The 15,268-nt window shown below is 39.5% G+C and overlaps 1 protein-coding gene and 1 pseudogene across 2 annotated transcripts in view; both read right to left on the bottom strand.

The window, feature by feature from the left end:
• FAM98B (family with sequence similarity 98 member B) overlaps nucleotides 1-5,392 on the bottom strand; it is a 34,831-nt gene extending 29,439 nt beyond the window's left edge. Inside the window, exon 1 of the mRNA XM_057721618.1 lies at nucleotides 5,290-5,392. Coding sequence (XP_057577601.1) covers nucleotides 5,290-5,360 — 71 coding nt within the window. The 5' untranslated portion in view covers nucleotides 5,361-5,392. The remainder of the gene's footprint in view (nucleotides 1-5,289) is intronic.
• Nucleotides 2,589-3,539, bottom strand: LOC130845037 (60S ribosomal protein L21-like; annotated as a pseudogene). Its single transcript, XR_009051311.1, has one exon. The product of XR_009051311.1 is annotated as a 60S ribosomal protein L21-like (transcript).
• Nucleotides 5,393-15,268: the final 9,876 nt, after the last annotated feature.

Raw genomic sequence — 15,268 nt, 5'->3', positions numbered from 1 at the left:
GGTCTAATTTACTTTGTTTTCTATTTTCAGCAGCCAACATATAAAATATGAGACCCTTTCTTTCACCCTGTCATTTACCCACCCTACTGGCTTGCCCCTGGTCCAGCTCTCCACTTCTTCCTGCTTCCCAAACCCCTTCACTATGTTCCATCCATAAACAACAATTCTCCTACTCTGTCAACACCTTCTCAGAAAGATTTATCCCCACTACCTCTAGCTTTGAGTGTTTTACTCTTAAGTGCCTCAAGGTCAAATGGTGGGGTTTTTGTCCTCCCTGCTTCCCAATACAGCATCCATATCACCGCTCCCCCATTGTTGCTTTTTAATTGAAGTATAGTTGATTTACAATGTTGTGTTAGTTTCAAGTGTACAGCAAAGTAAGTCAGTTATACACATACATATATATATATTTTTTCAGACTCCTTTCCCTGATAGGTTATTACAAAATGTGAGTATAGTTCCTTGTGCTATACAGTGGGTCCTTGTTTACCTATTTTATATACAGTAGTGTGTATATGTTAATCCCAAACTCATTTATCCCTCTCCCCAACCCTTTTCCCTTTGGTAACCGTAAGTATGTTTTCTATGTCCTGTGTGTCTATTTCTGTTTCGTATATAAGTTCATTTTTGTGTCTTTTTTTTTTTTTAAGATTCCACATAAAAGTGATATGATGTACTTGTCTTTCTCTGTCTGGCTTACTTCACTTAGTATGATAATCTCTAGGTCCAACCATGTTGCCGCAAATGACATTATTTCATTTTTTTTTTTTTTTGGCTGAGTAATATTCCAGAGTATAAATACACTACATCTTCTTTATCCATTCCTCTGTCTGTGGCCATTTAGATTGCTTTCATGTCTTGGCTACTGCAAATAGTGCCACAGTGAACACTGGGGTGCATCTTTTCAAATTATGGTTTTCTCCGGATGCAGAAAATAGAAATGTCTATTTAGGTCTTCTGCCCATATTCTGATTGGCCTGAGCCTGGAGAGAACAGGAGACATTTATGAGATAATGGGGGAGTCAGTCAGATCTGTCACCCTCGTTCTCTCATGCTTTTCATCTATCAATCTCCTGGACATTCTTCAATATTCCCTGCGCTGTTTTCCTCTCCATTCCTTTTTTTTTTCCCATTATACTGAGTTTCTTCAAAGTCCATAGGTATATTCTTTCCAATACTCTGAGCTCTCAATTCCCTAACCTCCTCTTTTTCAACCTTTGCCACTATACATAAGCCATGCCCAGATTATGCCATCACCTGGAACTACATCACTTCCAAATCACTAACTTGAACATGTCACTCCCTGACCACAGCCTACTATCTATCCTTCCAGCTTGCTCTTTTGACCACACTTGATCCATCTCCACCTCAGTTCCTGTTGTCCCTCTGCATTCTCTGTATTTACTAGTTCCTGGCTGTCCTCGCTTTCTTTCCTGTCCAATTGAGAGTCCAATGTGTATCATTTTATTTTGTTGCTCAATAAATACCTGTTGAAGAAATTAATCCTTGATATTGTCATCTCCTGCAGCTCTAATATCCAATCAATCACTGAGAGCAGTACTGTATTTCTTTCTATATCCACTGCCACTAAGCAATCATCACTTCTTGCCTAGACTACTAACAAATTCTCCAATCTATTCTTCACCTTGCTGACACAGGTAACTTTTCAAACTAGACATCTAATCACTCCCTTTTTTATTTAAAATTCTTTAATCATGTCACATTGCTGTTATGACACAAAACAAAACCCACAACATGGCCTAAAAGGTGCTGCATGCCCTATTCCTGCCTAAACCTCGCCAATCCAATCTTCTAACACTGGTCCTTGCTCTCTGCCCTCCGCTACATCAGCCTCCTTTCAGTTCTCCTAATACAACAGATCTTTGCCACTTCAAGGTCTTTCATACTTTGTTCTCACTGTAAGGACACCTTTGTCCTCCTTTCCCAGCCAACTTCTCCTAGTTAACTCCTACTCACCCCTATTTCAACTTAAATGTCACTTTGTCAGTCATCTGTCACTAACCCCTAAGACTACAGAGGTCCTCCTGTCACATAATGTCACCCTGTTCTTTTCCTTTAAAAGTTATTTTAGTTTATAAATATTTGTGTGATTATTCTTTTCTCCACTAGACTGTAAGCTCCACTGGAACAAGAACCAAGTCTGTTTTGCTCACCAAGGACTTCTCTGAACAGCATCCAACAGAGAGTTGTGCTCAATAAATATCTGAAATAAACTTCCCTCCATAAAGGTGGTTCTCAACCTAGGCTGTGAAGCTTTTTAAAAATATGCATGCCTATACTGCACCTCTGAAGACCATGATTCACTCAGCTGGTGGTATATACCAGACTGAAACTTTTTTTTTTTTTTACAAGCTCCATACATGATTTTGATGCATAACTAGGGTTGAGATACACTGTTCTACAAAATCACAGACTGTCAGAACTGAAAGAGACTTTTGAAATCTGCTCCAGCCTGCTCTTTTCACAGATAAGGAAACCAACTTATTCCTACCCTGTTTTTGCTTTTTTTTTTTTAACCTTTCATTTATTTATTGTAAATTCTTTTTTCATAGAGATTTAGAGACTATCTTCAAACTAGTATAAATATTTTATAAATAACATCTGGCAGTTTAGTAACCAATGGAGTACACTGCACAACAAACTACCTCACATCTTTCAGAAAGAAAAATTGCCAAATTTGAAAAGACATCACCCAATGAATTTGGACACAATTAAAATATGATTTAAATACTTCTTTGGGGGAGGGGACACACACTTCTACTCAATAAAGAGAAACATTTGCAGAGTCCAGGGCTTTTATTTTCTTCACACCTATCATGCCATGAACTCGTAGGGAATGGGCTCCAGCAGCTCAGGCTCCTTTCCATTGGTTCTCACAAAGTGTGCTTCTCTGGGTGGAGCAGGCTGGCGCTTCAGCTGAACCCAAGTACCCTTCTCTTTGGCTTCCTTCTTTTTCTGATCATTTTCCTTCACCCGTTTCAGGACGCTATCTCGGCTCTTAGAGTGCTTAATATGCTCGGTACGCACATTAATTCTCTTGGCAAGAATCTTGCCCTTAACTTGTTTGTTTACAATGATGCCAACAGCATGCTGGGTAACACTGTAGACTCTTCCAGTTTTGCCATGGTAACATTTGTGGGGCATTCCTTTTTGTACAGTGCCCATTCCCTTGATATCTACAATATCACCTTTCTTGTAGATTCACATGTATGTGGCCAAAGGAACAAATCCATGTTTTCTAAAAGGCCTAGAGAACATGTAGCAGGTGCCCCGCCTCTTCCCTTTTGTGTTGGTCATTTTGGTGAATTACTGGAAGATGGCGGTTCCGGACGAAAGCTGTTTTCACTTCTAATGTACTACATCACTAAACTGTTCTTTCACATAGATTTTCCCTTCTAATTCCGCCCTTTAATTTCCTATTTTATCTGATAAACTAAAGTTCCTTAACTGATATCCTAAATCTTTTAATCACAACAGAAAATGCATTATTCACAAGCTACGTGGATATTTTGAAATGCATGTTCAATTACAACATATATTGTAAATAAACTACTCTTTTCACATTTCATTATCTTTATAGGAAAATTCAAACTTCAAAATCCTGTCCTCAAATAGTCCAGGAAAAATCAATTCTAAAGTGTGTAAACTGTTTTACTTTCTATATTGAATAATCTGAAACTAATTTTCCTTGATAAAAGCCAAGATTAACACACTTCATTTTTCAAAACACCTATAATATAAACAAATTCAAAGAATGAAGGAAATAAAAAAAAGCACTGACTTTCCATTTTTCACAAACTATTTACAGAATCCCACTAGTCTCATCTGGAATATTTGAAAACTCAAACTGTTTGGGACCTAAACACTTTAAGTATTTTAACTTCTTGTTTTGGTTACTTCCTTAACCAGGTTAAGTGAAAATTCCCAAGGAATTTCACAGAAGTAAAAACGACCCCTAAATAACCACTGGCTCTGTGCTTTCATTTGACCATTTATTAAGGATCTAATAAGTGCAAGGCTCTGTAAGGAGTCACTGCAAAGTAGGTATCAACAGGGTCCAAAAGAAGCAACTGATAGAGGAGCAAGTGAGTTTTAAGAAAAATAAAGGGGGGAGGGGTGGTTCAAGCCTCATGATAGCACTGCAAAGGCACAGCCTATCCTATTCAAGAAACTCCAGATGCGGCAAGGCATACAATTGTACAGATGGCTCCAATGTCTTTAATTAATGTGAATTTTTTTTGACTCCCAACTATCTGGCCCTATGCTAACCTCTGTGCACTCTCTGCTTTGAACATTTTCTTCATTCATCTAACCACTATTTATTGTAGCAGACCTGGCTGTAGGATGTTCTGCAGCACAAGACAGGTAAGGCACCTGTTCTGGAGCTGACTTTTGTTTGCGGATTAGGGGATGGGGGGTGGGGTGTGGAGGGTGGGGAGGGACGATGTTCGAGAGACAACGAATAACTGTTCAGGACAAGATAATTTGGGATAGGGAAAAAGGATATAAAGAAAAAAGGGACGACGTTGAGGGAGAGACTATGTTGCATGTATTGATTCCCATGCCTGCAAGTATTAACACCAATCTAGGAGCTCTCGGAGCCTTTACCACTCTGAATTGCAAACACCAGTAGGCTCTTTATACTCCCCACGACTAGGTAACCTACCAGTAATCTGAAAACTGTCTTCTTCCTCGCACTCACACATAAATACGCATTAATGAATATAGGTTAACACCAAGTTAATAAGTTGTTAACGAATGGAAGAAACGGTTGAATGAATGGACTCGCACAGAACTAAAACCCCTTCTCGGGTCAAGGAAACAGGAGAGATTCGCTCCCGAACCCTAATTAAGCCACAGGTTGAACAAGGTAGGAGATCCCAGTCAACAGCTGCACTCCGGCTTCCAGCGCCTCTCCCCCGGCGCGTCAACAAAAATACACCCGCGCGGCAGCAACACACCGCCCCAGGGGAGTGCTGCCAGCGGGCCCCTCCGCGCCTCGGCCGCGGGTCCGGCTGCGGAGTTCCGAGGCAAGCAGTTCGGAAGAGGGGGCCACGCGCCCCAGCACGCCGGGCCTGCTCCACCCCCCAAACGGATTTCTCTCCCGCCTTCCCCTTAACTCCGTCGGCGCCGGAGGCAGTGAGGCGGGGAAGGAGGCCTGCACGGAGCGGCAGGAGCCCAGCGGAGGCCTAAGGGGAGGAGACTGCAACAGCCAAGCGGAGGGACAGCTTACGTTTTCGGGGAAAAGGCGGCCCCACGACTACTCACCCTAGCGCCTCTAGTGTGTCCAGCACGTCCCCCTCCATCGTAGGTTCGGGGCCCGGCTCCGGCCCTCTCATGGTCCTTCGGCCCCAAACTGTTCCGCGCTCTAAGGAGCCCGCCGGAAACTGGCGTCGCGGCGCCAAGGTTCCGGCCGGGGTCTCAAACGGAACTGCCTAGGAGTGCTTCTGACTGGAGGCAAAACGTTCCCAGCCCGGAGGCAATTGGCTCTCCTGCGTAAAACCACTTTCTGTAAACAATACTGACTTTTTAACAATAACAATAAATAGTAGTAATAAAAAGGCTTCTTTGAGTTGTGTCTTAGCAAACATCGTGATTCTACCCAAGTTGTTCTCAACCGACCAGATTCTGGCTCTCTTTTTACAATAAAAATCCTGAAATGAAGTATCTTGAGCTAAAGTTGTACATAATATCATGTACCTACACAAATAATTTTTAAATCAATACACACAACAAAGCCTCAACTTCAAAGAAGAAATAAAGAGAAGGAAATTTATAACAAAATAATATTGTTTCATTATGAAATGCAGATCAGTGAAGTGATCAGCTGTTTGCATCTATCTATAGAATCCTCTTCAACATACAGACTAGGTGTTGCGCTGCTGACAAAATATAGGTGAGTTGTATAAGAAAAATACCATGGGCAGAATAGGGTAGTTAATGTGCTTTTCCAAAATTGTGACTAACTCTAACTAAACAAACAATACACAGTATTCCCTCTGTGTACTATTTACAGAGAATTCAGTTTCTATCTAAAGGATACAAAAACATATTTTAAGATCATATGTAAAAAAGTCAGCATAGAGAGTAAAATCATTAAAAGTTATATCACCCACATGAATATCCAGATGAACTATTGAAAGCTGTGCAAAATACATAACTATTGGTCCGTGTGAAGGACTGTGGCATGCTTTACAGAATACATAACATCCCTTGCCCTAATCCACTGAAGTCAGTAATGCTCTCTTGTCCCTAATCATTGTTACAAATAAAAAGCTTACCAATAAATTTGTAAAATCCCCTGAGGGAAGCTTACCCATAAATTTGAATAAAGTTCAATAATGACTCCTCTACCATACACCCCAGGCTTAAGTATAAAATTATTTGCAGCTTAACGTATTTGAATCCATCTCTAAACCAAAAACAGAGAATGTATGTTCTGAGTGGTTACTGCCTCCCTCAAAGAGTTGAGGTTACAGAAAGTACTATTCTTAGTAACCTTAGGAGACATCAAAAGGGACATTTCATAATGATAAAAGTGTCAAGCCAACAAAATGCTACAACAATCCTAAGTGTTTACTTGCTTAATAACCAGCCTCAAAATATATAAAAAAACTGAACAAACTTGAAGGAGAAATAGGCAAATCCACAATTACAAAGCAAGATTTTAAACACATTAACTGATGTAATAAGCAGTGTAAAAAAAAATCTGTAGACATACACAAGACTTGGAAAACGTGATTTATAAATTTGACCTAATTGATATACAAGAATCACTGCTCCCCCAACTTCAGAATATGATATTTTTAAGTGCATGTATGTCATTTATAAAATTGATTTTATAGTGTACCTGAAAATTTCATCACATTCAAAGACAAATCATAAAAGGAATGTTCTCTGACTACATTAGAATTAAACAAGGAATCAATAAGAAAAAAAGAAAACTAAAAAAATCCCCAAATATTTGATGTTTGGAATTTAAGCAATGCACTTCTAAATAATCAGATAAAACTAAAGTTAAACTAGGGATTAAACTAGAAAACAAATGGATATAAGAAAATAGTTTTGAACTGAATGGTGATAAAAATACCACATCAACATGTGGAGGATGCAGGTAGACACATTCTTAAAAGAAAATAACATGAAATGCAAATATTGGAAATGATAAAAGATAGAAAATTATCACCCTCAAGAAGCTGAAAAGCAACGTAATTAAATCCAAGGAAACAGAAAGACAGAAATAATAAGGGAAAAATAGACATCAGGAATTCCCTGGCGGTAAAGTGGTTAAGACTGTGGTTTCATTGCCGAAGGCCCAGGTTTGATCCCTGGTCATGGAACTAAGATCCAACAACCAGCACGTTAAAAAAAAAAAAAAAAAAGAGTAGGCATCAATGAAATGAGGGAAATACAATAAAGAAAGCCAAATTTGAGTCTTTTTGCAAAGACTAATAGTATTGACAAATCTTTAGCCAAGCTGATCAAGAAAAAATAAAGAAGTGCAAAAGAAGAAGAAGCAAATAACTAATATCAGAAATAAAAAGAGGGACACTGGTACTGATCCTCAGATATTAGACAGTTAATAAGAGGATGTCATGAACAATTTTATGCCAATAAACTTGAAAATTTAGATGAAATTGATAAATTCCTTGAGAAGCAAAGTTTAACAAAAATGATACAAGGAACATTTTAAATATGGATAGTTCTATATCTATTAAAGAAATTGAATGACAAACTAAAATTCTCCCACAAAGAACACTCCAAAGCCCAAAGAGTTTACCTGATGAATTTCTCCAAATATTTAAGAAAGAAATAACACCAATCTTAATATAAACTTTTCCAGAGACTAGAAAAACATGGAGTATTTTGCAATGCTTTTTATGAGGATAACATTACCTTAAAACAAACATCAATAAGAACATTATTAAAAAGAATTTATAGACCAATTCCTCTCACGAACAGATAGCTGCACTTACACAGTCACTTGTGTGACAAAGTCACCATTGCAGTTCAGGTCTTTGCAATACATGGTGCAGGGTCAATGGGATATCCAAATTGTGACCTCTACCTCATGCTATTGTCAACACAAATAATCAATAAACAATCTACATTAAGAAAAAGAAGAGTTTTATTTGAGCCAGGCTGAGGACTATAGCCAGAGAGCACAGATTCAAGCAGCACTTGAATTGTGTTCCTCCTGCCTACACAGTGGGGGAAGCTTATATAGGCAAAGGCCACAAAGTTGTAGAAGTTGTTTCTCAAGAACTAGGATTGGGGCTGGCAAGAGGTAAGCATGCTGGTTTTTGTTTTTTTTTTTTGGCACACGGGCTTAGTTGCTCCGCGGCATGTAGGATCTTCCTGAAGCTGGTATCGAACCCGTGACTTCTGCCTTGGCAGGCAGATTCTTAACCACTGTGCCACCTAGGAAGCCCAAGCATGCTTGTTAAGCAAGGTTAGTTGATGTTCAAAACAGTTGCACAGTTACAGGGAGTGACCTTGAGACCATAAAGTTGCAGCTGGCCGCTGCTGGCAGATATTGTTTCGAAAACGGCTTGTGGTAACCTTGAGTTTGATACAGCTCAGAAAATTCAAGTTCTCAGTGATGCAGGAACATGTCTGAAACCACATCCACAATGGCCACCAGCCTCGATTTTGAATACCTGAACCCAAGTTACTCCATTTTAACTTTTAACTGATCTTAAGTATGTCATCACTGAACTCTTTCCTTTGGAAAGCACTGATGATCAATTTTGGCCTATGTCCCTTTCATTGCCGGAATGGCTAATAACCTGCTCCAGGTGCGCTGAGTTCCTCAGAGCTGGGGTGGATTTGCCCCAGGAAATTCACATCACGAGGAGGAGCAAGAAGAGTCTGTTACAGGCTTGGGTCACATTTGAGCATAGATAGGCTTCCTGTGGTATCAGGAAGGTCGCGTTTTGATTACAACTGAAGTTAGTTGATCCCTCGGGGATGTAACTGAAACCGCACACCTCAGACTGGGACTCGAATCCGGTCGTGCCTTAGGTGGGACTCGAACCCACAATCTCCCTGCTGAAATCACACACCTGGACCCAGGACTTCATGAAGCTCAGGTGCTTTATGTCTCAGCACAGGAATTCTGCAAGAAGCAAAGCCATAGGCAAGAAGTAGATTTGCCAACATAGGACACCTGTGAAGGTTACAAGTGGGCAGGCAAGGGGGCTCTAGGTGGGAAAGCAGTTATATTTAGAGAGATACACATTTCATCGACAGAACGAGGGCCATCTCAAAAGGAGAAGGCAGCCCCGGGAGATACACATTCCGTAGACAGTGTTCTACCATCTCAGAGCTGTGGGGGGTGGTTAATTTCTATAGGGTAGGCAACTTCACAGGCTAATAAGTGAGAGGATTGGATTCCTTCAACTATTTGGGGGAAGGGGGAGGAGATTTCTATGAATTGGGCCACTGCCCACTTTTTGGCCTTTTATGGTCAGCCTCAGAACTGTCATGGGATCTGTAGGTGTGTCATTTGGCATGCTAACATATTACAATGAACGTATAATGAGGCTCAAGGTCTACTGGAAGTGGAATCTTCCACCATGTTTGGCCTAATTGGTTCTAACCAGTTTTTGTCATATCCTCAACAGCTGTGTCATTCTTTTAATGGTTGTGCTGTGCCCTTTTCCCGCCTTTCTCCTTCCCCCTTCAGAGATTTTACTCCCATAATTGTATGGGAAAGAGAGGGGCGACAGACGGTCTGTCTCCTGTAGCTGCTTCAGGGTTCAGTAGGAGTGTTGACCATGCCTGTCCGGGAGTAAAAATCTCTGGATGCCTGATTTAGGGGCCCCAGATGCAGGACAGCTCCTTGTTTTAAGTCAGTATGAGCAGAATCCTTGCAGAGCCATCCTCTTGATGTGGAACTGCTGTTAACTGCTTCCATAGGTTTCTTATGAATCATCTTGAAGATGAAGCACTTTTTTAAAAAATTTATTATTTATTTATTGACTGCTTTGGGTCGTCATTGCTGCATACGGGCTTTCTCTAGTTGTGGTGAACAGGGACTACTCTTCATTGTGGTGTGTGTGCTTCTCATTGCAGGGGCTTCTCTTGCTGCAGAGCACAGACTCTAGGTGCATGGGCTTCAGTAGTTGCAGCACATGGGCTCAACAGTTGTGGCTTACAGGCTCTACAGCACAGGCTCTGTAGTTGTGGGGCATGGGCTTAGTTGCTCCTCAGCATGTGGGATCTTCCTGGAGCAGGGATCGAACCCATGTCCCATGCATTGGCAGGCGGATTCTTAACCACGGTACCACCTAGGAAGTCCTGAAGAAGAAGCACTTTTGCAAATGCATCAGAGCACAGTAATAACTGTCTATAAATGACAAGACTTAAAAGGTATGGTTAAACATCTGGTTACAATGTAATCAATAAAGAAACTTGGGTTACAATAACCAAAATTACAACTGATTACATTTAATTACATTTAAGAGTTTGGGCTTGGGGTAGTAATTTAAAGATATAGGGGCTTCCTAGGTGGCGCAGTGGTTAAGAATCCGCCTGCCAATGCAGAGGTCACGGGTTCGATCCCAGCTCTAAGAAGATCCCACATGCCGCGGAGCAACTAAGCCCGTGTGCCAAAAAAAAAAAAAAAGATATAATAACATTTGTTTATATAGGCTTTTTGGCCTGAATTTCCTATCTCTGGTAATGAGGGTATCCTACCTTCCAGATGCAAGGGGTACACTTTTCACATGGGAGATTTATTTCCTGCTTTCAGGGAGACAGAAAGGAGGGTGTGAGTGTCCCCCTTGCACTGGCTGTTTCTTAAGTAACTTTAATTCAAAATAATCAATTGAGGCACATTTTGGGGTGAACCTACCTAGGGCCCCAATAGTACCCTCTTCTGAAACGTCTCTGGACATTTCACATATTCAAAGCTGAGCTGGTAACTGTGAAGAGAATGGGTTAGTAGAGTCTTCCATTTCTTTGAACCAGTTTTTAGTTCTGACAACAGGTCAGTTTAGTTAAATAGTTATATCTCATTTTAGGAGGTGGTGATACAGGTGGGCTCCCAAAGCCGGGACTATGGCGCAAGCAATCAGGTATTTAATAAGAGGCACTTTCATGCAAGTGGAAGAAAAACAAAGGTTAATAATTACAGCAGCTTATAAACCAGTTTCTGGGCCCAAGAGGCAGTCAATTAAGATTCCTAGATGTCAGGGTCAAAGCATCTTTTACAGTTTGAAATTTCTCTAATGTTGTCATCGGGTGTTCAAGTAAACTTTCTGAGTGGCTCATACAGAAACAAGCATGAGGGTTGTTGAAATATGAGCTGTTGTGGCCTTTTTTCTGAAGTTTATATCAAGTCATTTAGCTGCAGGCAAAGGGCTTAGTTTGAGAGTTCTGAATTCTGGAGAAATCAGCTAGGGAGAAAAAGATGTTTCAATTCTGCTTACAAAGGTTTAATTTACCACACTGTTTTAAATCTTTAAAAAATTTTTCCTAGTATCTGGAAAACAAATGATTAAAAGTCAGTAATATCTTAAACAAAATGAAAAAGTTATCATCATAGCTATCATTTCATTCAATCCGATGTAATTAATTCCTGTTCTGCTTGAGTCCACTTTTTCCATGAGTCCCGCTGACCTCGCCTGATGATTGGAGGTGAGAGGGACAGTGGTAATTTCAAGAAGTTTGCAAGGTTTTTTTGTTTTTTGTTTTCTTTTTTTGGCCATGCAGCACAGCATGTGGAATCTTAGTTCCCCGACCAGGGATTGAACCCGTGCCCCCTGCAATGGAAGCACGCTCTCCTAACCACTGGACCACCAGGGAAGTCCCCACAAGGTTTTTCTTAACACTTTCAGGGCAGCTGACTATTTCATTTATAGCTGTTGTTTACTCATCTTAAATTCTCTGATTCAGGAGCAAACTGTTGCCATGTTACAAGGACATCAGGATGGCAAAATTCTGGCAATGAGGGATCAGTTTTTTGCAGAAGTAGAATGGGCTTTATCCATTTGTCACAATCTTTACAGATTCTTTTATTGTTTCTGCCTTTTTACAGAAAGTTTGGGCATTTCCCTGATGCTTGGGTTTAGTCCTTTTAGTGTGAGCTTCAATTTTGATGACAGGTAACATTTTACCTAAGGACATACAAGGTTTCTAGAAATTTCACATAATTTTCTGGAACACATATCTGTACAGACACAACATAAAGAAGGCTTAACATTGCTTCTTATTTGATAATGCTTCCTATGTAATTTTCTCATTTCATAATGCTTCCTACATAATTTAATGTATCAAATATACCTGATCAGTGAAATGTCTTTGTAAAGAGAGAGCATCCAAAGTTCTAAGTCAAAAGACCTTATTAGAATTGGATTTGGGGGAAATTTGTCAAAAATACCAAAAAGTTTTAAAACACTTAGTCAAATAGGATCATAGGTCACTGTGAAACAATACTAATTCTCTAAATCAAGATAATGAAAATGATTTCCAAGACAGACAGAAAGTTGCAACAGATTCCTCAAAAGTTTAAAGAAACTTCACAATCTTTTATCAAAACCAGATAATTACTCCAAGAAGACTTTGTCTTCTTAGAGAGAAAATTAAATTCCAGTTTTGTACCACCCTTTCTTTTAATATTAAAAGTAATTTACTTAATTAAATTCATTCCAATCTTAGCAGGTCCTGATCACATACAAAATTCTTTCCTTAGGGTTTCTTTTCCACAAATTGTTTATAACTTTTTTTAACTTTAGATTTTGTCCTATGCTTTCTCTTTTTCTTTTTTTTAACCTCTCTTTCTTTTCCTTTAACAAGCTGCATTTTCATTCCTTATATTTTCTCTTACTGACAATGTATATCCTATTTCACACATGCAGTCATTCTTTAATCTTATTATTTCTAATAATTTTAGTACAATATAAAATAAAGCACAATATATATTTATTAATAGTCTCAAATATCATTCTTTCTGCAATAAGGGGTCAAAAGTAGACAAAAATACACTTTTTGAGCAACTAATGTTTCAGTATTTTATCTCATTTAAAAATTATCTAGACAGTCAATGGGTTCCCATCATTTAACTTAGCAAAACTCTAAGGTTTTAAGTTACTAAAAGTTTTAAGGAAACTATTTTTAAGTAGACATACCCTAAAACATAATTTTTCTTTTAGCTAAAAACTTTCTATCACTTATATCTATTTCATTACTTATAAAAATTTCATCATACCAAGTTATTTTTCATGTTGACAAAATTTTGTAACAGAAATAGCACGAGCTTATTTACATGCAGTAAAGCTAGGTACTGTAAGTATTATATTTAATGTTGATGACTATAAAGACATGTCTGACAGAAAAAAAATCTTATGGTTACCAAAGAGGAAAGGTGGGTCAGAGGAGGGATAAATTAGGAGGTTGGGATTAACATATACACACTACTATGTATATAATAGATACAGGGACCTACTGTACAGCACAAAGAACTATACTCAATTATTTTGTAATAACCTATAAAGGAAAAGAATCTGAAAAAGACTATCTAGACACACACACACTCATATGTAACTGAATCGCTGTACTGTATATCTGAAACTTACATGATACTGTAAATCAACTATATTTCAATAAAAAATGCTTTAAAAATAAAGACATGTCTGTATTAATTAAACCACAATTTAACCTATCTTTAATACTAAATATTAACTTAGGGGATCAGATCAAGATGGCAGAGGAGTAGGATGTGGAGCTCACCTCCCACAAAAATACATCTACGTGTGGAACAATTTTCACAAAACAGCTACTGAACACTGGCAGAAGACCTCAGACTTCCAAAAGGGCAAGAAAATCTCCATCTAACTGGAAAAAAAAAAACAAAAGATAGAGTAAGGAATCAGGATGGGACCTGTGCCCCTGGGAGGGAGCTGTGAAGGAGGAAAGGTTTCCGCACACTGTAAGTCCCCTCACTAGGAGATTTGGAGCCTCAGAAGAGAGCACAGCAACTGGTCTGCTTTGCAGAGGGCAAGGTGGAGAGAGACCTGAACAGAGAGTTGGTACTGCCACCTGCCACTCCCCAGCCTGAAATGCTCCTTCAGTGGGATGGGTGGGGGTTGGGTGCTGAGGCTTGGGCTTCTGAGGCCAGACCTGGGCAAAGGACTGGGGTTGGCTGTGTGGTGACAGCCTGAGGGGGCAGGGTTGTGGTGCACCACAACCAAGGGAGTATGGGAAGAAGTCTGGGCCTGCCAAAAAAGCAATGTGCCATTGTTGGGGAGCATGCAGAGAGAGGGGTGGGACTACCATAGGAGAGCTTCTTTCTCCCTGCAAGCTCTCAGGTGGCAGTGCACTGCCTACATGAACTTCAGGGGTGGACAGGAGCTGACAGTACCATCTCAGACTTGAGGCTGGTTCAGACTGCTGCCACCACCAAGAGTCCCACAGAAGGGTGCCAACTGCTGCTCCCATCTTCCTGGAAGTGTATGTGGGCCACACACCTGCACATCCCCTATCAAGAGGATTACAGCCAGAACACACTGAGGAAAGAGACAGCAAGCATACAAACCAAAAATAGGCTTCACGCCAAAAAATATTAAACCCACACAAGCTACACAGGGACACTCCCACATATAAATAGCCCTCCAAAGCTACAGTAGGTAATTGTTTCTCCTAAGAGAAATATAAACAAAGTGAAGAAGCAGAGGAACAACTCTCAGTTAAAAGGCCAACAGAATTCCCCTGAAGGAACAAATAGTGAAACAGACCCCCAGTCTAATAGACACTGAATTCAAAAAGGAGGTAATGAAAATACTGAAGGAATTAAGAAAAGCTATCAACAGAAATGCAGATTACTGTAAAAAGGAATTAGAAACTATAAGGAGGAGCCAAGAAAAATTGAAAATTAATTTGCCAAGACAAAAACAGAGCTAAAGGCAATGAATAGCAGAATGAATAATGCAGAAGAACGAATAAGTGATCTGGAAGATAGAATAGTGGAAATTACCCAATCAAAACAGCAGACAGGGGAGATTGGGTTAGACACATATATACTAATATGTATAAAATAGATGACTAATAAGAAAAAAATTCATGGTGGGTTTACCATGTTGATAACTATTTAAGCTGGGTCTTGGGTACATGCATAATGGATAGACTTATTTCACTATTTTTGTATGACTTAAACTTTTCCAGAATAAAAAGTTAAAAAAAAAAAAAACAGCAGACAGAAAACCAAATGAAAAAAGTGAAAGCAATATAAGAGACCTATGGGATA

This window comes from Hippopotamus amphibius, chromosome 2 (genome assembly GCF_030028045.1).
Source record: "Hippopotamus amphibius kiboko isolate mHipAmp2 chromosome 2, mHipAmp2.hap2, whole genome shotgun sequence".
Classification (NCBI taxonomy): Eukaryota; Metazoa; Chordata; class Mammalia; order Artiodactyla; family Hippopotamidae; genus Hippopotamus; species Hippopotamus amphibius.
The sequence above is the reverse complement of the archived record's forward strand: the minus strand, read 5'-3'. Positions and strand labels throughout refer to the sequence as shown.